Genomic DNA, 22,823 nt, shown 5'->3' with positions numbered 1-22,823 from the left:
TCTATTACTAGAATAGAATAATAAGATAGCAGGATAAATTATATACATAGAAAAATCTATAGTTATGACAGTGTGGTACTAGAGCAGAAAGAGCTATATATATTATATATAGGTCAATGGAAAATAATAGTCCAGGGTTATATATATATATATATATATATATATGTAAAATGGCATTTCAAATCAGTAGGTAAGGATGGGATTAATCATTTCTTTAAGGCGACACTGTATAAACAAAGTGAAAAGACAAACTAGGAAAACATTTTCAGTATTTATAAAAGACAAAAAGTTAATGTAGACCCTGAAGATGGCGGCCGTGGCGGGAAAGTTGTTCTAGACTTCGCTTGTGCGACAAGCGAGTGCCATTGCTTGGGGCATTTCTGCCTCCGCAGCCCTTAGGCCTGCTGCTTCTCGAAGAAAGTGCTTGACAAATGCACGGTGGTCTGGTTCTGCTCAAGCAAAATTCGCCTTTAGCACCAGTTCCTCATGCCATGCCCCTGCCGTCACCCAGCATGTGCCCTATTTTAAGGGTACAGCTGTTGTCAATGGAGAGTTCAAAGAAATAAGCCTTGATGACTTTAAGGGGAAATATTTAGTGCTCTTCTTCTATCCTTTGGATTTCACCTTTGTGTGTCCTAAAGAAATTATTGCTTTCAGTGACAAAGCCAATGAATTTCACGATGTGAACTGTGAAGTCGTTGCAGTGTCAGTGGATTCCCACTTCACCCACCTGGCCTGGACAAACACACCAAGGAAGAATGGCGGTTTGGGCCACATGCACATCACACTCTTGTCAGATCTGACTAAACAGATTTCCTGAGACTATGGTGTGCTGTTAGAAGGTCCCGGCCTTGCACTACGAGGTCTCTTCATAATTGACCCCAACGGAGTCATCAAACATTTGAGCGTCAATGATCTCCCAGTGGGCCGAAGCGTGGAAGAGACCCTCCGCTTGGTGAAGGCATTCCAGTTTGTAGAAACCTATGGAGAAGTCTGCCCAGCCAACTGGACACCAGATTCTCCTACAATCAAGCCCCATCCGACTGCTTCCAAAGAATATTTTGAGAAGGTAAATCAGTAGACCATCCCATGTGCACCTGCAGCTTCCCACACCAGAAGAGAACCACAGCTGGAACTCACTTTTAGCATTTCAGAGATTATTATTTATAGAAGGCAAAAAACACAATTATGCTTGTATTCGTAAATATTACTCTAAATGTTTTGTTTTTGTAACATTGACCAAGGCTTCTAAAATGTGGTTAGTTACTAACGTAAGGAGTCCTTTATTAGCAGTGTATGGACGGATGGCTAGTTGCTATAGAATGTGCAGTTCCCCTATTTCTTGGATCATGTCTTCAAAGGGAAAAGGAAACAACTCTTCTTTACCAGCCTTACTTGAACCTTTGTGTACACTAGAGTAGTGTGACAGGCATCAAAAGCTTCTGATCAAGGGTCCTGAAATTTTCTTCTTGAGTTTCTTTGTATTAAACTGAATTTTCTTTTAAGATCATAGTTTTAAGTTGTTAGCATCAGTGGTCTAGTTTAACACTTGCAGGACTTCCCCGGTGGTCCTGTGGTTAAGACTCTGTGCTCCCATGCAGGGGGTGTGGGTTCGATCCCTGGTCAGGGAACTAAGATCCCACATACCATACAGTGCGGCCAGGAAAAAAAAAAAAACACTTGCAATGAATGTGTATGTGATTGAAGCAGATGTGAATCATGTTTTTTAAAAAACCATCTACAGTGGCCAAGTGACTTAACTGATCATGCATGTTCCCCAGTCCTGAGATATATACTTTATATAATTATTTTACTTATTTTGTTAGCTGACTTAGTGCCTACATACATTTCTAATATTTATTGGGCATAATTATAAAGGATAATTATTGAATCCAGGGATTGCATTTTGAATTTGAATCATTCATGCATTTGAATCATTGTAATTATTTTATTTCCTGAAGTGTTCAATGTAAAAAAATAAAAAATAAACATTTTAAAATACAAAAAAAGAAAAGTTAATGCATATGTGTGGTCGTTTTAATACATGCCCACCAGGAATTCCCTGGCAGTCCAGTGGTTAGTACTCCATGTTTCCACTGCCAGGGGCCTGGGTTTGATCCCTGGTCGGGCAACGAAGTTTCCGCAGGCTGCGCTTGGTGCGGCCAAAAAAACAAACAAAACAAAACAAACAACGAAAAAACCCACACCCACGAATTCTTTGATACTCTTCTCTTCAAGAGGTGGAGCCTATTTTCCCTCTACTTAAGTGTGGGCTGCACTTAGTGACTAGCTGCTAAAAATAGAATAAAGTGGAAGTGATCTGTGTGACTAAAAGGCACAGTGGCTTCCACCATGGTCTCCTTCTCTCCTGGGGGAAGCCAGCTGCCTAATTGTGAGCACACTCAAGCAGTCCTGTGGAGAAGCCCATATGGCAGGGAACAGTCCTGCTAACAGCCATGTCACTGAACCATCTCCAGGCCCAGTCAATCCATCAGATAACTGTAGCCCAAGCTAAGATACCTTTAGATTCCTGATTCACAGAAACTGAGATAATAAATGTTTTAAGCTACTAAGTTTTGAGATAATTTGTTATAATCAACTAAGAATTGCATTTGGCTACAACATAGATCCCCCAAACCCAGAGGCTTAACCAGTTTTTCCCTTTATATAAAATAAGTCTGGAGACAGGCAGTTCAGTGGTGATATGATAGCTTCATGATATTTTCTGTATCATAGGCTCCTTTCTACTTACGTTCTGGCATCTTAGCATGTGGCTCATATTCTCTGGGTCATCTCACAGCCCCATGTGGTTGCTGGAACTCCTGCCATCACATTTCTACTTTACAGAGGAAGTAAGACAAAGGGGAGGAGGAAAAAGGGACATTCTAGAAGTTTCACTAACTGACGTATCAGCAGTGAATGGAGGTTGAGAAATATATATATATTTTAAAGCTGGGCACAGTGTTGCCCCAATAATATAAAAGTTCTGTTAGCTCAAGAATGAGAAGATGGGCTTCCCTGGTGGCGCAGTGGTTGAGAGTCCGCCTGCCGATGCAGGGGACACGGGTTCGTGTCCCGGTCCGGGAAGATCCCACATGCCGCGGAGCGGCTGGGCCCGTGAGCCATGGCCGCGGAGCCTGCGCGTCCGGAGCCTGTGCTCCACAACGGGAGAGGCCACAACAGTGAGAGGCCTGCGTACCACAAAAAAAAAAAAAAAAAAAGATTAAAAAAAAAAAAAAGAATGAGAAGACAAAAAAATTCAATTAAAAAATAAGCTAAGAGTTTAAACAGACAGTTCCTCAAAGAAGATATACAAATGGCCAATGAAAACAAAAAAAGATGCTTACCATCTTTAGCCATCAGGGAAATGCAAATCAAAACCACAATGAAATACCACTTCATATCCACGAGGACAGCTATAATCAAAAACAGGTAACATCAAATGTTGGGCAGGATACGGAGAAATTAGAATCCTCAAACACTGCTGGTGGAAATGTAATGTGGGGCAGCCCTTTGGAAGGCAGTCTGGCAGTTTCTCAAAGGATAAATATAGAGTTACCATATGATCCACTTACAATTCCACTTGTAAGGAAAAAATTGCCAATAAACTAGTTGAAATATATGAGGTCTGGTTCTATTTGTAACATTTTATTTCAGGCTCCTAGCAAAGTGCCTGGTACCTAGTAAGCACTCAATATTCATAGTTGAATAAATGAATATGTTGAAACTGTAAGTATTTTAGAATGAAATCTCCACATGGCAAAGAATCATGTCCTCCTTTGGAATCCATTCATTACTGTATAGAATTCAATATCTTGATACTAAAAGTATTATATTTTTATTGATACTATTTGGAAATGGAAATGGAAATATTCGGCCACACAAAAATTTGTACATGAACGTTCATAGTAGCATTATTCGTAATAGCCAAAAAATGGAAAGAACCAAATGTCTCTCAACTGACGAATGAAGAAATAAAAAAAATGTGGTATAAACCATACAATGGAATACTGTTCAGCAATTAAGAGGGATGAAGTACTGATACATGCTACAACACAGATGAACTTTGAAAACATAATGCTAAGTGAAAGAAGCCAGACGCAAAGGACCACATGTTGTATAACTTCATTTATATAAACTGTTTAAAAACATTTCTGTTGGTGAGAAAGACGGGAAGAATGAATATCAGGTAAGAAACTGGCTGTTTCCACCACAGTTAATATTCAGATCATATAAAGCTCCTATGAATCAATTTTAAAAATTAATGACTTAGCAGGAACATGAAGAAGGACATGAAAAGGCATTTTGTAAAATAAATACAAATACATAGACATATAAAAAAACCCTCACCAACAATCAAAAATGCAAATTAAAATAATTTTCTGGTGATTTGATAATAGCTATTATTAAAAAGACAAGAAAAACAAATGTTGGTGAGGATGTGGAGAAAAGGGAATCCTCACACACTGTTGGTGGGAATGTAAATTGGTGCAACCACTATGGAGAACAGTATGGAGATTCCTCAAAAAAATTAAAAATAGAACTACCATATGATTCAGCAATTCCACTTCTAGGTATTTATCTGAAGAAAACAAAAGTACCAATTCAAATGATATGTGCACCCCTGTGTTCATTGCAGCACTATTTACAATAGGTAGATATGGAAGTAACGTAAGTGTCCACCCATAGATGAATGGATAAAGAAGATATGTGTGTGTGTCTGTGTGTGTGTGTGTGTGTGTGTGTCTGTGTGTAGTGGAATATTACTTGGCCATAAAAAAGAATGAAATCTTCCATTTGTGGCAACATGGATGGACTTAGAGGATATTATGCTAAGTAAAATAAGTCAGACAGAGAAAAACAATACCACATGATTTCAATTTTATGTGGAATCTAAAAACCAAAACAAATGAAGAAACAAAACAGAAGCTGACTCATAGATACAGAGAAAAAACTGGGGGTTGCCAGAGGGGCAGGGGATGGAGGGATGGGTAAAACAGATGAAGGGGATTGAGAGGTACAAACTTCCAGCTATAAAATAAATCATGAGGATATAATGTACACATAGGGAATATAGTCAATATTGTACAACTTTGTATGCTGACAGATGGTAATTCGTCTTATTGGGGTGATCATTTCATAATGCATAAAAACATCAGATCACTGTGTTGTATACCTGAAACGAATATAATATTGCATGTTAATTATAACTTTAAAAATGCCATAATAAACTAACCTCCCTGAAAAAAATAATATAGACATATCTATTTTTCAGTCTATTAAGACTGGTAAAGATAAGTACATACACTTTGAACCAGAAACTGCACCTCCTAAGAATGTATTCCACAGAGCCATGTTACTCAAAATGCGGTCCACGGACCAGCAGAATTGGTATCACTTTAAGGGGTCGGAATCTACATTTTAATGAGCTCCTCAGGCAATTCCTATGCACAGTAAAATTTGAGAAGTACTGCTACAGAGTACTCACACCGAAGAGCAAAGATATATCTATGAGGATTTCTATTGCAGGATTGTTTATAATGTTGATAATTTTCTTTAAAGTTAATACACCTCGGGCTTCCCTGGTGGCGCAGTGTTTGAGAATCTGCCTGCCAATTCAGGGGACACAGTTTCGAGCCCTGGTCTGGGAAGATCCCACATGCCGCGGAGCAACTAGGCCCGTGAGCCACAAGTAATGAGCCTGCGCGTCTGGAGCTTGTGCTCCACAACAAGAGAGGCCGCGACAGTGAGAGGTCCGCGCACCACGATGAAGAGTGGCCCCCGCTCGCCGCAACTAGAGAAAGCCCACGCACAGAAACAAAGACCCAACACAGCCACAAATAAATAAAATTAAAAAAAAAAAAGGTTAATACTCCTCAACAAAAAACAGTTAAAAAATTACCATATAGCTATATAATGGAAGACTTAGAAAACTATAAACAAAGAGGTAGATAAATGTTTAGTAATATGAAAGATGTCTAAGACATATTGTTAAATGAAAATAATCCAGATGTATGTATGATTGATACCATTTTTGTCTTTTAAAAATCTATATATTAATGAGAGTGGTGCTGAGGGGGATCATGGACTTTTTTGTTCCTCTATACACACATCTCTACTATTGCTTTTTTTTTTTTTTTTTTTTTTTTTTTTTTTTGCGGTACGCGGGCCTCTCACTGTTGTGGCCTCTCCCGTTGCGGAGCACAGGCTCCGGACGCGCAGGCTCAGTGGCCATGGCTCACGGGCCCAGCTGCTCCGCAGCATGTGGGATCTTCCCGGACCGGCGCACGAACCCGTGTCCCCTGCATCGGCAGGCGGACTCTCAACCACTGCGCCACCAAGGAAGCCCTATTTGCATTTTTATTTTAATTAAATAGTACTTTTGTAATCGAAGGAGATGTTCTCTAGACCAGGCACTGGGGGAAGGATGTCACTGAGAAGGACGTGGAGTTTCTAGCTCTCATTACACGGCATCGATTCAGTCCTTGTCAACAAAACAAAATAAAATCTCCAGCGGCTCCTTACAGCTTTTGGGATAAAGTCCAACCGTCTGTTGCTCCTCCCTCATGCCCCTGAGTGCACCTCCGCTCCAGCCAGCAGAACCCCTGCCTTCCTTCCACTGACACTGAGCTCTTTCTCCTCCAGGGCTTAACACCGACGCGCCTCTTCTGTCTAGAGTCTCTGCCCTGAACATGTGATATTATGTGCACATGTGTATTATAAGATTATCCCCTGGCTCCCACGTACCAAAAAGAAAAAAAAAATTTCAACAAGGTTATCCTCTGGCACTTCGTAAAAGCCCTGTAAGTGCTGGGTTTCATTATTATAACATATTTCTCATTATATTGAATTACTTGTCCACTAACCCTATCCCTGGACTGTAAGCCCCCTGAAGACAAGGCCTGTGTTTTACTGTCCTTGAGTGCCCAGCCAGTCCATCCGGGCAGAGAGTAAGTGCTTAACAAAAGCATGCTAAATGATCCCTCCCTTTCCTCTGCGCCAAGGAAGAAAATCACATCCTTTCTCTCTGACTACATCAAACCACCTGGATGTTCCCCTTCTCCACACTCCAGCAATGTGATAACTCCTTTGCAAAGCACTTCTAGCCCTTCAGAAAGCTTTCCTATCTACTCTTTTTTTCCCCCATTAATTAATTTATTTATTTATTTTTGGCTGCATTGGGTCTTCGCTGCTGCGCATGGGCTTTCTCTAGTTGTGGTGAGAGGGGGCTACTCTTGTTGGGTGTGCGGGCTTCTCATTGCAGTGGCTTCTTTTGTTGGGAGCACTGACTCTAGGCGCGCAGGCTTCAGTAGTTGTGGTACTTAGGTTTCAGTAGTTATGGCTCGCGGGGTCTAGAGGGCAGGCTCAGTAGCTGTGGTGCACGGAACGTAGGATTTCCCTGGACGAGGGCTCGAACCCGTGCCCCCTGCATTGTCAGGTGGATTCTTAACCACTGCGCTACCCACCACTTGGTATTTCTTGCCCTTCTTCCCCACCTTTTGCTTCAGGGAATGAGTTTCTTTTGAATTCACAGTACTTCTGCATTGAGGTTGTCCGGTTCCTTTAAGGTCTCGCATGATGCAATGGCTAGCCCGCCCCTGTCCCGCCCCTCAGCTCTACTAAGCCACGCCCACTGGCTTTTTCAGCGGGCCAATTACCGCCCTTCATTCGGGTTCCTAGGACTGGGAAATTGGGCTCGTAACCAGGCAACTACCGGTCTACTTGCTTCGCGGCGGATTTTCAGTTCGGTTATTCGCAGCTCTTCTCTCAACGGCTGCCAGCTGCGGAAGGCGAGTGCCCGGCCCCCCCCCGTTGCCGTAACAGCAGTACACAACTTCTCCCTTGCCCTCTACCAAACAGTCCTTCCCTCTGGGGCCAAGACCTCTCCAGTAGAGCTTCTAGTTGAGCAGAACCAGGGTCTGCGCCCCTTTGCAAAGGAGGATTGATTGAGTGGGAGGGTTGGAGGCTGCGTGTCAGGCTGGTGTCCCAGAGGGGACAGGGAAATGGGTCTACGCGGCGTGGGAGAGTTAGAAGAGAGGAGTAGAGCAGGGGTTATAGAGATGGAAGGGGATGGGAAGGGGCAGTAGGGAGGTTTGGAGGAGAACGTGGCTTAAGGCAGAAGTGGGAAGAACTAAAGAGGGGGAAGTCCAGGAAGCTGGACACCGAGCTGCTGGAGGAGTTGGAGCCCCTGAGAAGGGCAGGAAATGTCTTGGGGGTCTGGGAAGGCATCCAAGTGAGAGGGGTCCTTGGTGGGAAGTATGAAGTGGAGGTTGGGAGTCAAAATGAGATGTTCACAGGGATGAGGAAAGAAGCATCGCTGGCAGGAGGTCTGGGGTGATAGGGTGATGAGAGGGGTACCCATTCATGGAGGTGAGGGAGGGAGCGTTGGCAGACGCTGAGGAGACCTTCTTTCTCAGGGCCGGGACCTAGCTGGATTTGACTCCAGAGCCTTCAGCAGGGAAGAAAAATGTCAGATGAAGATGATCTGGAAGACTTTGAGTCAAACCTGGATGGTCTGGAAAGGGAAGACGACGAGAAGGAGACAGAGGAGTGGGAGGACCACAGGAAAGAGGGAGAAGACTCTGAGGAAGTGAGAGCTTGGAAACAGAGGGGCCGGGATTAAGGGCTGGGGAGAAAGGGATGCCTGAGTCCGCTTCCTCCTGCAGTGGGTGTCCACGCCCCTCACAGAGGACATGATGAAGGAAGGGCTTTCTGCGCTCTGCAAGACGGGTAATGGACTGGCCCATGCTTACGTCAAGCTGGTGGTTAAAGACAGGTGTGTTCATGGGGGACCAGGAGAGGTCTGAGGATGTGGGACCCAGTGTCCTTTCTCAGCCTCCATCCTGGGTGTTTCGGCTGAGGTTGGATATCTGGCATCCTGGACCAGCGAGGAGGGAAGGATAGAGTCTACTTTTCAGGACGCTGTGACTCCCTGTGTCAGAGCTGGCCTGGGCAATTGGAGGCTGTGAGGGTATGGGATGGGGGTGGGGATTCCTGTTGGACTACCTCACTAGTCTTTCAGAGTGTCGCTTCTCGGCCCTTCACAGACACAAGGTCCCTGCCCACCGTTGAGAACCCACCTACCTTCTCTTCCCCCTCCCCAGCCCTCCCTTCTGTCAGCCCCTCTCCTCTCCACTCTAAGCCATCTTCACACTGCCCTCTGCTTTAGTACCTCTGATAGTCCTTGCTGGATTCTTAACCCTGACCCTGGCCTCTACCATCTCCTAGGGATCTGACAGACATCCACTTGCTGCGTTCCTACATCCATCTGCGCTTTGTGGATGTTTCCAGAAACCACTTGACAGACTTGTCCCCACTCAATTGCCTCACCCACCTGCTCTGGCTCAAGGCTGACGGCAACAGGCTGCGGAGTGCCCGGTTGAGCGAACTGCCCTACCTGCAGATCGCCAGCTTTGCCTATAACCAGATCACCGACACTGAGGGCATCTCTCATCCTCGTCTGGCCAGCCTGGATCTCAAAGGTGGGGCCTTGGGATGGGCCTCACAAGATTCCTTCCTCGCCTGGGGCCGACATAAGTGGGCAGTGTGGTCCTTGGCTGTGCCACACAGCAATCTGCATTCATTCATTCACTCATTCACGATGGTTCACGATGACAGTTCTGTGTGCTGGAGATGTAGCAGTGAACAAAACAAAGAAAATCCCTCTTCTCCTGTAGCTTACATTGTAGTCAAGGGAGGCAGGCAATTATCAGTGATCAGTATTTTATTTTTAATTTTTGGCTGCACTGCGTGGCATGTGGGATCTTAGTTCCCCAAGCAGGGATCAAACCCGTATCCCCTGCAGTGGAAGGATGGAGTCTTAGCCACTGGACCACCAGGGAAGTCCCAATGATCACAATAAATAAGTAAATTTAGGGACTTCCCTGGTGGCGCAGTGGTTAAGAATCCGCCTGCCAATGCAGGGGACACAGGTTCGAGCCCTGGTCCAGGAAGATCCCACATGCTGCGGAGCAACTAAGCCCGCGAGCCACAACTCCTGAGCCCGTGCGCCGCAACTACTGATGCCCGCGCACCTAGAGCCTGTGATCCGCAACAAGAGAAGCCACCGCAGTGAGAAGCCCGCTCACTGCAACTAGAGAAAGCCTGTGCGCAGTAACAAAAGACCCAACACGGCCAAAAATAAATAAATAAAAATTAAAAAAAATAAGTAAATTTATAAAGCATGTTAAAAGGAGATAAGTGCTATGGGAAAAAATCAGGGTAAAGGAAAAGGGGGGAGCAGGGGTGGCGATTTCAAACAGGTTGGTTAGGACAAGTGTCATTGGGAAGTTGACATTGGAGCAAAGACTTGAAGGAGGAGAGGGAGTTAGCCATATAGATTGCTGGGCACCCTTCATTCACTCCTCAAAGACTTAGGTGGGCACATCCATCGGGCCCTTGGACTTGCCAGACCACTGTCCAGGGCTCCGCAGCCCTTAAGTCTGGAGCTGTCCCTCCTCGTATCACCTGGCATTAGAGAAGATGATGCAGAGGCTCCCCAAATTCAGGCTCTACTGCTGAACATTTGAAGCGGCCCTTTGAACTCTTGACACCCTCCTTCTCAGGGAACCACATCCACATGGTGACAGGTCTGGACCCCCAGAAGCTGATGAGCCTGCACACACTGGAGCTTCGGGGGAACCAGCTGAACAGAACCCTGGGAATCAACCTTCCTAAGCTGAAGAACCTCTTCCTGGTAGCTCACTGGGTCAGAGGGTGGTTGGTGCCGGGAAGGGGGCGCTGTCCTGGGGGCCAGGATGCCTGGTTCTAGTAGACTCACCTACTAACTTCATCATCATCGTAATTGGTATCATTTCCTGAGTGCTTACTCGGTGCCAGATGCTGTGTGGATTCAGAGTCAAAACAGACAAGGTGCTCAGCACCTCGCAGGGCTGATAATACACGATGTGTGGATAATACAGAGACAGTTTGCTTTGATACAGGTAGCAGCACCTTGTGCATAACTGAGGTTCAGATCAGGCTAAGGAGGCCACTTATGTGTCTAGGCTTTTAGACTCTTGAGTCGCCTCATTCCAGGATGGAGCTGAAGCCATTTCTCCTCCGTGGAGCAGTGAGGCTCTTGGTGCGGGCGGTGGGCTGAAGCATCTCCTCCTTAATCAGAGGTGGCCGTGCTGGGATGGGCAGTAGGAGTCACTGCTGAGCTGTCTCTGGGTTGGCAGCTTCTTCTGGATTCTTTACTCTCTACGCGGGTCTCTACCTACCTCCACTGCCCTCCTGTACCCTCTCTACCTCTTAGATTTGCCCTTTTGCTGCATCCCTTTCTGATTTCCTTCCCTCTCCCTGCTGCCCTCTCCCAATCGATCTACTGTATCCTGGGGTCTAGGCCCAGAACCTGCTGAAGAAGGTGGAAGGCTTGGAAAGCCTAAGCAATCTCACTACCTTGCATCTTCGAGACAACCAGATTGAAACTCTGAGTGGCTTCTCCAAGGAAATGGAATCACTGCAGTACCTCAACCTAAGGTAGGAGCCCCCTCCAGGCCCCCCGTGCCTCTACCCTTGACCAGGAGCCACCTTTGCCCCTATGTTTCTCCCTGGTCCCAATCCCCCAGTTCTAGATCACCCCCAGATTCTCACCTCATCCTCTGTCCTGATCCTCCCCCGTCCTGTCCTTACTTTCTTCTGCATCAGTCCTAATTACAGCACTGAGACCTTTGTAGCCTGAGACCCCTGAACCCTATTCATTCAACCCACATATTGAGAACGTACTACGTGCCAGGCCTTGTGCTGTGTTCCGGGAACCATCTGAAGGAATCAGAGATGGTCCCTGTTCTCAGGGACTCACAGTCTGGCTCCATCCCATATAAGTTTCCACTGCCCTTCTCCATCTCCTGGGCCCCAATTCCCCTTCCAGTTTCCTGCCTCTCTTCTCCTGAGCCCCACCTGTAATGGGCCCCATACTGCTATAAAACACAAGACATGCTCAGATTTGTTTTGTTTTCCATAAATTTATTTATTGATTTATTTATTTTTGGCTGCGTTGGGTCTTCGTTGCTGCACAGGCTTTCTCTAGTTGCGGCGAGCAGGGGCTACTCTTCATTGCGGTGCACGGGTTTCTCATTGCGGTGGCTTCTCTTGTTACGGAGCACAGGCTCTAGGCACGCTGGCTTCAGTAGTTGTGGCACGCGGGCTCAGTAGTTGTGGCTCGCGGGCTCTAGGACGCAGGCTCAGTAGTTGTGGCGCACGGGCTTAGTTGCTCCGCGGCATGTGGGATCTTCCCGGACCAGGGCTCGAACCCGTGTCCCCTGAATTGGCAGACGGATCCTTAACCACTGCGCCACCAGGTAAGTCCCCGTGCTCAGATCTGAGGTGAGAAGAGTATTTAAAAGAAAATCTCTAGATGGAAAGGCACTGAGGATCAGGGGCGATTTTCTTGCAGCAACTCTTGTCGGATGGAGGATTTTATGTGTGTATCTTTAAGCAAAGACGTAAGGAAATTGCCTCTTTCGTCAACAAAGACAAATCCTCGATTCTGGCAGTGGAAAAAGAGTCTCCGTGTAGGGAGTGGTGGTTGTACCTTGAAGCCCAAAGTCCTGCTTTGACTGCTGGAGCGATCTCTTGCTAATTAGCTCTGCCCCCTTGGTCTGGTAGGGTGCAGGGGGTATGGTTTTCCTGTTAATGGTCTAGACAGGGATAATGGACCTTCCTCAGTGGCTATTTACCAGGGATGTTTAGAAGTAAGTGTGGGGCAGAGGGGTTGTCTCAGTGACTGGGAGGTGCCCCTGGGGCCAAAGACCTGCAAGCAAGGACAGTCCAGCCTCTGAGGCGTGAGGCAAGAGCATGAAAACAATACACAGTATCCTACAATGAGGTACTTGAGGGGAGGAAGCTTATCCTTCAGGCTCGGAGGCCCCGACCCATCCCCAGCGCCAGGCTCCTTCCTGTGGGAGCACCGAGACAGCACCATCTCCATGACCCTAGAGCCCATTTCCTTCTCCACTGGCTCGGTCCTACCTTCCAACCTTTGATTAGGTGTGATGACACAGAAATCTGTCCCTACAGAGGAGATTCCCCCCTATTCCCCAACTACAAGACAGGGCTGATACCTAGCTCTGCTGCTCCAAAAAGATAAATATGACACATTACAGAATAGACAGTGGCGCCTAGGGATTCCCTGAAGGGCAGAACAGGACAGGAGTAGGGTTACCCAGCGTCTCTGCAGCAAATCTGGCAGTGCGTGGCAGGCCAGTCCACAGAGGCCATGTTTCTAGAGAAACCGGAGCCCAGTGGGAGACTCCCCCTGAGGGCCCATACCTGGTAGCTGGCCTCCGAAGCCCATCGTTCTCTCGTGAACACCTCCCCACCACACCGGCAGGGGCAACATGGTGGCTGACCTGGGGGAGCTCGCCAAGCTGCGGAACCTGCCCAAGCTGCGAGCCTTGGTGCTGCTGGACAACCCGTGTACGGACGAGAACGACTACCGCCAGGAGGCCCTGGTGCAGGTGGCGCATCTCGAGCGCCTGGACAAGGACTTCTACGAGGAGGAGGAGAGGGCTGAGGCTGACGAGATCCGGCAGAGGGTGAAGGAGGAGGCCGAGCCCGAGCCCGAATTGGAACCGGACCAGTCATCGATCTCGCAGTTCCCCTAGCCTCCAAGGACAGTAAGGAAGGGGGGCAGGGAGGCCAGAAGAGGAGGCCAAGGGCCTGGCGGACGGGAAGGGAAGTTGCTGTAGGAGGAGGTGGGTGAGGGAGGCAGAGGCAAGGAGAACCCCTGGGGAGACCTGGGTTAGGAGGCACAGGTGAGGAGAAAGAACCAGAAGAGCCTGGGAGGAGCTGAGAGAGGCTTAGGAGATACATCAGGAGGCCTGAGGAGTAAGCAGTATGAATGGGGTGGCAGGCAGAGAGGTGGCTGTGGTCTGGGCAGCCACACCTGATGGGAAATGCTGGGTCTGGGGCATGGGGGGGCGGGGTTGGGGGCCGTGGTGTATGAGGATGGCAGCTGGGCCTACCGAAGGCAGGAGAGGAAGATCCTGCACTAAAGAGCAAAGCTAAGAATAACAGGACAGAAGGAAGAAAGGAGGGCAGGAGGCAGGAAGAGACTGAGGCTATGAGACCAGGGAAGCGTGGCAGCTAGCACTTCAGGTGGGGCAGAGGCAGCAGTGGGAGTGCAGGGGGCCCAGGGGATTGGCTTCTGTCCTCTTCCTCCAGGAGACCAAAGATGCTGGCTCCAAGACCGAGGAGACTCCCAGTTGGGGGGGCCCACACCCCCTCTTCCGGAGACAGAGGACGCCTTCTCTTGCCCCAGGCCTAGGAATTCATCACAGCCCGCCTCCCAGACTCTGTGACGGGCACCTGGGCAGCGGTGACTGCGCGGGAGCAGTCCCTCGGGTAGGCCTGGTGGGAACCAGGCCTGGATGGGCCAGGGGAGGCTTGAGGAACTGGCTGCGGAGGCGGCGGCCTGGAGTGTTAGGAACAGTTGTTCGTTTTTCCAATAAAGAGACATTTTGATACTCTCGTGTCTGACCGGGTTTGTGAGACACTGAGGCTGTCACGGGCTTGCTTCACTGGCGTCAGGCTGAGATTGTTACTTTCCACGGGGTCGGGGCGTGGGTATGAGCGCGCGTGGGCTGCGGGGGTATAAGTCGTGGGTGGCCCCCGGCCCCTCCCACATCGCTCTCCTTCTGCCCTCCCCGCCCCATCCCATCGGTACCCCCCCCTCCTCCGCGCTCCTACGTGCGCCTCCGCTGGCGGCTCCTGAATCATCGGGGGCTCCGGGTCACATGCGCCCGCCCGGCCCTATCCGCGCCTCCCCCGCCCGCCGCCCGGGCGCCGCAGCCGCCGCCACCGCCACTCCCGCTCTCTCTGCGCCGCCACCACCACCACTGCCAGCGCCACCGACAGCGCCACCGCCACAGGCTGGGTCTGCAGCCCCGAGGTGAAGCCCCAGACGAGCCCCGCGCCCCTCCGGCCCCCTCCCCTCGCCGCCGCGCCCCCGCCCCTCTCCCCGGGCCTCGCGCATCCCTCGCCCCGCGGCGCTGCGCACCTGCTTCGCCACCAGCGCCCCGCAGGCACCTCCTTCCCCAGCCTTCCCGGACCGCTCGTCTCGGTTTCAGGCTGTCGCCCCCTCCTCATTCGTGCGCCAGGCCTCTGCGCACCTGGGTCTAACTGCGCCTTTCTCCACCCTTGTCTGCCCCCTCTCCATGCCCCTTTTCGCCTCCGGTTCTGTCGATGATAAGGTTTCGCGGTCTCCCCGGGCTGTGCATTTTTACCCTGGCACGTCCTTTGGCTTTGCATCGGGGAAATGTCTTTCTCACCCTTCCTCGGCGTCCGCAGACTTCCTCTAGACGCCCCTCTCCCACTCCTCTCCCGCATCACCCACTCCGGTTACAGTGTTTCCACTGCACCGGGGAGGGATGGGAAGAAGGGACAATTTGTCTAGGGGCCGGGGGAGGACTGGCCCAGCCGTGCCTCTCCCCACGGGTCTCTCTTCGTCCTCCTCCCTCCCCACGGCAACCCTCAGAGACTGAGGACCCTCTCGCAGACTTCTCTACTGTACATCCCTCGGGAAGAGGAGGGACATACATTTGGAGGGAGATTGGGACCTTGGAGTGGGGGTTGGAGCATTAGATTGTGGGGGATGGGGGCTCAGGAGAGAGGCCTCCCGCTGCCCATACGACCCATGCTCTTCTGGGCTCCAAGGAGAAATGCAAACCTAGCAGCCGGACCGCCCTGAGGAGATCTGGGGGAACCCCACCAGCCGGCTGCTGAGGGGGCGAGGGAACCACTGCCGTTCCCCTCCCCTCCCCTCCTCACTGCGGAGTCCTCCCATCTCGTTTTTTTTTTTTTTAACATCTTTATTGGGGTATAATTGCTTTACAATGGTGTGTTAGTTTCTGCTTTATAACAAAGTGAATAAGTCTCATCTCGTTTTTGATCCTATCCCGCCCCCCACTGCAGTGACCTCCCCTTCCTCACTGCATTGACCTTCTCCTCTCCCCACGGGCGGGGGGATGCCTTCTACAGCCGACGACTGCAGCCAGCTCCTCGTCACCCCCCCACACACCCCGCCCAGTGCAGTAACCTCTTTCCCATCCCTCCCAGCCTCCCAGCCTTTGGCCCCTCCCACTGGTCTCAGGCTCCACCCCTCTAAGCCTCTTACCTTTCTCCTTCCTTCCCTTCCACCCAAGGAGATCCCAGCCATCATGTCCATTGAGAAGATCTGGGCCCGGGAGATCCTGGACTCCCGTGGGAATCCCACGGTGGAGGTGGATCTCTACACTGCCAAAGGTAATGGGCAGGGCCTTCCCACAGCCGCCATGCTGGCTTTGCCCTCGCCTGGCATGGGAGGCTCCCCGGGGATTCCCAGTGGGGATGGGGCGCTGGGCCAGGCTCACGAGCCTGCAGCGGGGCGGGGTGGATCCTCCTTTTCCAGGGGAGCCAGGATAGGCCGGTCTCTGTGTGCTAGTTTAGTGTGTGATACACAGCCTGCCTCTGCCCTCTGTGTTCACCGTGTGTGCGTGCACCGTGTGTGCTGCCTGCGTAGCTTCATTTCTGTGGGTTCCCACTTGCGCACGTGGGACCTTAGTTGGGTGGATGAGGAGGCCAGTGCTTGTGCATCCGCCTCCGTGCGTGTGTCCGGGTGGGGCGGGGCGGGGGGGTCGTTAAGGAGCACTGGTGGAAGAAGGCTGGATGCGGCTGCAGGGGCGTAGAGCTGGAAGGCTGAAGAATCTCTGGTCCCTGTGGTGTCCTCTCCCTCCATCCTCATTCCACGTTCCCCTCCCAGGGCTTTTCCGGGCTGCCGTGCCCAGTGGAGCCTCCACTGGTATCTATGAGGCCCTGGAGCTAAGGGATGGGGACAAACAACGTTACTTAGGCAAAGGTGAGGCCCTTTGTCTTTTCCCGGCTCTCCCGTCCCTCTACTGGGGACCTCACACCAGTCCCCAGCCCTCTTCCTGCATGCCTTCCCCCAACCTTTCCTCTTCGGGCCCCGCCTGGCCTGAGCCGGCCTGACCTCTCCACCTCTCCCTAGGTGTCTTGAAGGCAGTGGACCACATCAACACCGCCATCGCCCCGGCCCTCATCAGCTCAGTGAGGCCCGCTCTTTGCTCGGGGTGGGGACCAGGGTCCTGGAAGGAACCCTGGATTAGGGGACGATGAAGGAGAGGGAGAAAGGCCCACCTCTTGGGAATCATGGTTACCGGGGAAGGATGCCCCCTGCTCCCATGGAGCTTCAGGTCCCCTAATCCAGACAGGCCGCTGTTGCAGGAAGCTGGTTGGACCCTGGCTAGATGTGAGCCTGTGTGTGGATGTAGGGGGCCCTCTGGCTTAGGGTCCAGCCTTCATCCTGGCTTTGGGTGATGGAGGTTCTGCTCACAGGGTCTCTCTGTGGTGGAACAAGAGAAGCTGGACAACCTCATGTTGGACTTGGATGGGACTGAGAACAAGTGTAAGCAGGGGCTGGGAGAGAGTCGGGGTGGGGAGGGAACTCACGGAGCAGATGGAGAACTGAGGGGCCAGCGCTGTGGGGGGCTTCTTAGGAAGGATGACCTGGGACTTCCCTGGAGGTCCAGTGGTTAGGACTCCACGCATGAGCTTCCGCTGCAGGGGGCACGGGTACGATCCCTGGTCGGATCCTGCAGGCTGTGAGGTGTGGCCAAAAAAAAAAAAAAAAAGAGAGAGAAGGATGACCCGAGGAGGACTAGCCCTTCAAGAAAGCATGAGTTTAACGCCAGTGGGAGGGGAATGACATTAGACAGAAGGGAGGACTTTGCAGCATAAGGAGGGGGGAGTTGGTGGCAGATAGTCTGTGGTCTCAGGGGTGTTTAGCAATAGTGCCGCTCTCTGCCCTTTCCACTCACCTCCCCTCGCCGCCCCCCACTATTTTCGGGAGAGGATGGATGACGTGTTGCAGGAGTGGAGAGGGAGGAGGGGGGTCTCCTTTACTGGCTCCTTTTGGGGAGTATAGGTGGAGGCGAGACCTGGAAGGGGAAGGGGACGTGTTTGCTCAGTGCCTTCCTCTGTAATCTCCCAGCCAAGTTTGGGGCCAATGCCATCCTGGGTGTGTCCCTGGCCGTGTGTAAGGCAGGGGCGGCCGAGCAGGAATTGCCCCTCTACCGCCACATTGCTCAGCTGGCCGGGAACTCAGACCTCATCCTGCCTGTGCCGGTGAGACTATGACCTGCCCCTCCCAGGGGTGGGTGGGGAGGGAGTATGAAGCCTTGTGAGGTCTGATGGGGCGCAGCTAAAGAGAAAGGATGGGGACAGGGGACTCTGAGTCCAGGAAGCTGGAGGAAGTTTGGGATTTGGGGTTGACACTCCAAGGGCCTTGAGGGAAGTGCTCTGTGACTTTTCTGTCCTCCTGTGGCTCCCAGGCCTTCAATGTGATCAATGGGGGCTCCCATGCTGGGAACAAGCTGGCCATGCAGGAGTTTATGATCCTCCCAGTGGGCGCTGAGAGCTTTCGGGATGCCATGCGACTCGGGGCGGAGGTCTATCACACACTCAAGGGCGTCATCAAGGACAAGTATGGCAAGGATGCCACCAACGTGGGAGATGAAGGTGGCTTTGCCCCCAATATCCTGGAGAACAGTGAAGGTGAGGCCAGGAACCCCACTCCTAGCTCTAAGTCTCACTCCATCCCGGGACATCAGGAAGGGCCACACATTTCACCAAGTCCCGAGGAGGCTGCGTGAGGGTCCCTGAGCTAATTCCAAGAGGTTCCATTCCTCGGAGTGGGTGCCAGAGGGCCTAACAAATTCACATGCAGGCCTGAGAGGACATTCTTTATCCACCCAGCCAGATCTGTAAGCATCTGCAAGTTCCCACTGGAGCCCCTGGGGATGCTGGGAGATGGTCTAGGTGACCTGTGGGATCCGTCCCCACCTTTAACTCCGATGGATCCTCAGTTTGATGAGATATACCATACTGCAGGGAATCCACTCCAAATCTATCCCATTCCCACCCCAACCTCTTAGACTTCTAGGATTTCTAGCCTTTCTCTGCCCTGGGAGAAGCCTTATAGTGAAGAGAAACTATACAGGCAGGTAGTGGCTAAGAGTTAACTTTCTGGGGCCAAATTGCCTGGATTTGAACCTTGCCTGGAAGAGTTTCTGGCTGGGGATCTTGCTCACTTAACTTCTCTGTGCTTGTCTTTCTCATCTGTAAAGTGGGAACAACAGTCTCTACCTCTTAGCATATTGTGAGGATTAAATGAGATCGTATGTGTAAGTGCTTAGGTGACATAGTTAAGCCCTCAATAAATTATAGCTATTTAAAACAAAACAAACAAACAAACAAACAAACAAAACTGGGATTCCCTGATGGCGCAGTGGTTGAGAGTCGCCTGCCGATGCAGGGGACACGGGTTCGTGCCCCGGTCCGGGAAGATCCCACATGCCGCGGAGCGGCTGGGCCCATGAGCCATGGCCTCTGGGCCTGCGCGTCCGGAGCCTGTGCTCCGCAACGGGAGAGGCCACAGCAGTGAGAGGCCCGCGTACCGCAACAAAACAAAACAAGACAAAACTATGGAACTTCCCTGGTGGTCCAGTGGTTAAGAGTCCATGCTGCCAATGCAGGGGCTGCGGTTCGATCCCTGGTCAGGGAACCAAGATCCCACACACCGCGCGGCGCGGCCAAAACAAAAACAAAAACAAAAAGACTATTATTAACACAATTCCATTCCTCTGCCTTCCTAAAAGGTGGCCTGCTCGTCGCAGACCTGGGAATAACCCCAAAACAACCTTAACCAGACCTCTCCCTAGCAACAGCCCTCCACTTCTGTTCTGAATTTCTTTCTTTCCCTCATTCCTCCTCGCCCATCGTATTCCATCCCCAGCCTTGGAGCTGGTGAAGGAAGCCATTGACAAGGCTGGCTACACAGAAAAGATCGTCATCGGCATGGATGTCGCCGCCTCGGAGTTTCATCGTGATGGCAAATACGACTTGGACTTCAAGTCTCCCGCTAATCCTTCCCGATACATCACTGGGGACCAGCTGGGGGCCCTCTACCAGGACTTTGTCAGGAACTATCCTGGTGAGAGCAAGGGCTGTGGCAGGGGGAGGGCAGGGGGCAGGCAGGGATGTGCTGGGGACAACTCTGGACCTTACGGGGGTGCTGACCCGGGTGTCAGGGAGAGATGTCCTGAGAGGAACCTGAGAACCAGGGATGGGGTGAAGGAGCCTCCTGCAGAGGTTGGGCTTTGGATGTCGTGTAATTGTGCAGGTACCTGTGGTGAATCTGTTCCATCTGCTTTGGATCCTGATTAAAGTTATGATCTCTGAAGCTGCTGGGATCAGGGGGCGGGTTTGGGAGGAACCAGGCCTGGTGAGAGGGTGACTGGAACTAGCACAGTTCAGGATCTTTGGTTGAGAAAACTGGATGCTGGGGAATTCCTGGCGGTCCAGTGCTTAGGACTCTGCACTTTCACTGCCGAGGGCACGGGTTCAATCCCTGGTCAGGGAACTAAGATCCCATAAGCCAGCAGTGTGGTGGCTGGATGCTGGATACTGAGTGGAGCTGGACGTCATGTGGGTGCGGAGGTGCTGAATCGCCCTCTCTAGGTCCCCCAGTGGTTTTTACCCCGGGATGGAGGTACTTGGCTTCCAGTTCCTGAGACAGAGCGAGAGAAAATAGACTTAGATTTTGCAGAATGAAGTTTTTAGAATAGCAACGAGGAAGGGCTTCCTGGTAGAAGATGGGAAAATACCAAGATAGGTTGTGAGAAAGTTTCTAAACTCTTGTTTTTTGAAAGGTTTTATGGAAGAATCAAGAAGCAGTTAGGGCAGGCTTGTTTCAGGGGAAGCAGGGGTGAGGGAGCTGAATTGGCCAGGGGGTCTGACCCGTCCATTCAGGGAATCTCAGCGGGGTGTTCCTGCCTGACTCAGAGCCTCCACATCGCTCTCCCATCAGTGGTCTCTATTGAGGACCCCTTTGACCAGGACGACTGGGCTGCCTGGTCCAAGTTCACAGCCAACGTGGGGATCCAGATTGTGGGTGACGACCTGACAGTGACCAACCCAAAGCGAATCGAGCGGGCCGTGGAGGAGAAGGCCTGCAACTGTCTGCTGCTGAAGGTCAACCAGATCGGTTCGGTCACCGAAGCCATCCAAGCGTGAGTGCCTGCCGTCCCTGACTCAGCCCGTTTCTCCCAGCCCAGTCTTGCCCACAAGTGCTGAAGGGGGCAGGGAACCTGGAGTCACTTTCATGGCTCTCCTGGTTCTGCTCCCTCTGCCCAGACGTTTCTTGACCAACATAGGGGATGAGAAGCGGGTGCGGGCGTGAGGCGTTGGGGCTCAGTGCTGCTGTACGGATGCAGGTGCAAGCTGGCCCAGGAGAATGGCTGGGGGGTCATGGTGAGTCACCGCTCGGGAGAGACTGAGGACACGTTCATTGCGGACCTGGTGGTAGGGCTGTGCACAGGCCAGGTGAGCGCCAGGGAGCCCTTTGTGCAATTGGTGGGTTCTAGGCTCGGGTGGCTCTCTCCTTCCAGGTGTTTGCAGGTGTTGGGGGAATTTCAAGGGAGTATAAGTTTTCTTTCACGGGGCAAAGGGCGGCCACGGAACTGCTTCTCTTTTGTGGTGTTTCAGATCAAGACTGGTGCCCCATGCCGTTCCGAGCGTCTGGCTAAGTACAACCAGCTCATGAGGTGAGGGGACCCAGGGAATGGAAGCCCAGGGCCCAGGGGGTTATAAGCTGTGTTTCTCCACCATTTCATCTCCAGTGCCCGGGGCCTGGAGAACAAACAGTAGGCATCCAGAGAATACTTGTTTTTGATGGATGGGTTTACAGATGGCCTGATTGACAGCCCACGGAAAGCCAGGGAATGCCCTCGCTCAGGCCAGGACCCGGGAGCAGGTGGTGCGAGGGGCTTGGAGGATGGTGGCCCCATGGGAAGCGGGGGTGGTCCTCCTGCTTCCCTGACTCTTTCCTTTCTGACTCACCTCTCTCAGAATCGAAGAAGAGCTGGGGGACGAAGCTCGCTTCGCCGGACATAATTTCCGCAATCCCAGCGTGCTGTGATCCCTCTACCTGCCTGGAGACTTGGAACCCCTCGCCTGTCCTCCTGGAACCTCTTCTTTCCAGTCCTGCTCGAAATTTCACCCCAGACAACACCCCGGCTGACCTGCTGCGCTGCTCCTTGACTGGTCCAGCCCCTGCTGTCTCCGCTCTCGCCCACTCTGGGTTCCACACTCTCCACTCCTTCCTTTCTCTTCTCCCTCCTCAAAAACTGGCCATGGACTGAGGCTGTAAGGGCATCCATGGAAGACCGATCAGGGTCCGTGCCGGAGCGTCAGGGCTGGTTGTTGCGGTGTGTAGAGGGGCCGTGTGTCATGTGTGCTTTGCGCTGGGTCTGTTCGTTTCCAGGTTGCATATGAGACAGGAACTGCACAGTGCTGAGTGGAGGGGAGTGCTGGCTGCGTGCTCAGGCCTGGCCTAAGGCACTGATGTATTATTTATTCATTTATTTATTTTTCATTCATCCTGTTAATGATTCACTTCCTCATAACTCCAGGGCCAGAAACTGGCCTGACTGGACGGGACCATGTGTCTGTATTTCATGTGACTGTAGATTCTGAGATGACCTGGGGTGGGGGTCTTGCTGGAACGGGAAGGGTCACAGAAAGGGGCCTCGATGAGGGTTCCTGTGTGCGTGCCAAGCCTTAACCTCAGCCTGGCTCGGTCCAGAGGTGGGGCTGTGTGCCCGGGGCTCCTCCCCTGTCCCTCTCTCCCCAGCCCGTCTCCCCCTCGTTCGTTCTTCCTGCAGCTGCACCTGAGCACCGTCTCACTCCCCCGTGCCGTGTTCCACAGCTGCCAGCACCTCTGTGGCGTTGAAATGAGCACCACCATTAAAGTGTGAGTCACCGTG

The 22,823-nt window shown here is 51.5% G+C and overlaps 2 protein-coding genes and 1 pseudogene across 5 annotated transcripts; all 3 read left to right on the top strand.

The window, feature by feature from the left end:
• Positions 1–307: 307 nt before the first annotated feature.
• Positions 308–1,525, top strand: LOC132529182 (thioredoxin-dependent peroxide reductase, mitochondrial-like; annotated as a pseudogene).
• Positions 1,526–7,668: 6,143 nt separating this feature from the next.
• On the top strand, positions 7,669–14,449 carry LRRC23 (leucine rich repeat containing 23). Its single transcript, XM_060165502.1, has 8 exons — positions 7,669–7,790; positions 8,418–8,590; positions 8,667–8,776; positions 9,229–9,482; positions 10,566–10,696; positions 11,345–11,481; positions 13,334–13,619; positions 14,167–14,449. The coding sequence occupies exons 2-7, from the start codon at positions 8,468–8,470 to the stop codon at positions 13,605–13,607; spliced, it is 1,029 nt and encodes a 342-aa protein (XP_060021485.1). The 5' UTR covers positions 7,669–7,790; positions 8,418–8,467; the 3' UTR covers positions 13,608–13,619; positions 14,167–14,449.
• Positions 14,450–14,759: 310 nt separating this feature from the next.
• ENO2 (enolase 2) lies at positions 14,760–22,823 on the top strand. 4 transcript variants are annotated; one of them, XR_009543616.1, is made up of 13 exons: positions 14,760–14,893; positions 16,146–16,245; positions 16,742–16,837; positions 16,988–17,046; positions 17,335–17,404; positions 17,990–18,123; positions 18,330–18,552; positions 19,793–19,990; positions 20,867–21,068; positions 21,273–21,381; positions 21,544–21,602; positions 21,746–21,811; positions 21,907–22,823. XR_009543616.1 is itself a non-coding variant. In XM_060167006.1 (12 exons), the coding sequence occupies exons 2-12, from the start codon at positions 16,161–16,163 to the stop codon at positions 21,974–21,976; spliced, it is 1,305 nt and encodes a 434-aa protein (XP_060022989.1). In that variant the 5' UTR covers positions 14,760–14,893; positions 16,146–16,160; the 3' UTR covers positions 21,977–22,823. The 4 variants fall into 4 exon arrangements, 2 of the variants coding, with proteins under 2 accessions (XP_060022989.1, XP_060022990.1); XR_009543617.1 differs by having other exon boundaries at positions 21,746–21,814; XM_060167006.1 differs by lacking the exon at positions 21,746–21,811.

The sequence above is a fragment of the Lagenorhynchus albirostris genome, chromosome 11, assembly GCF_949774975.1.
Source record: "Lagenorhynchus albirostris chromosome 11, mLagAlb1.1, whole genome shotgun sequence".
NCBI classification, from domain to species: Eukaryota; Metazoa; Chordata; class Mammalia; order Artiodactyla; family Delphinidae; genus Lagenorhynchus; species Lagenorhynchus albirostris.
Note: the sequence above shows the minus strand (reverse complement) of the source record. Positions and strands in the feature narration are given on the sequence as shown.

Coding starts and splice junctions, on each gene's coding strand:
- LRRC23 (XM_060165502.1), top strand. CDS start 8,468: ATGTCAGATGAAGATGATCTGGAAGACTTTGAGTCAAACCTGGATGGT. Junction 8,591..8,666: donor AGGGAGAAGACTCTGAGGAA/GTGAGAGCTTGG, acceptor TTCCTCCTGCAG/TGGGTGTCCACGCCCCTCAC. Junction 10,697..11,344: donor AGCTGAAGAACCTCTTCCTG/GTAGCTCACTGG, acceptor CCTGGGGTCTAG/GCCCAGAACCTGCTGAAGAA.
- ENO2 (XM_060167006.1), top strand. CDS start 16,161: ATGTCCATTGAGAAGATCTGGGCCCGGGAGATCCTGGACTCCCGTGGG. Junction 16,246..16,741: donor GGATCTCTACACTGCCAAAG/GTAATGGGCAGG, acceptor TTCCCCTCCCAG/GGCTTTTCCGGGCTGCCGTG. Junction 18,124..18,329: donor ACCTCATCCTGCCTGTGCCG/GTGAGACTATGA, acceptor TGTGGCTCCCAG/GCCTTCAATGTGATCAATGG.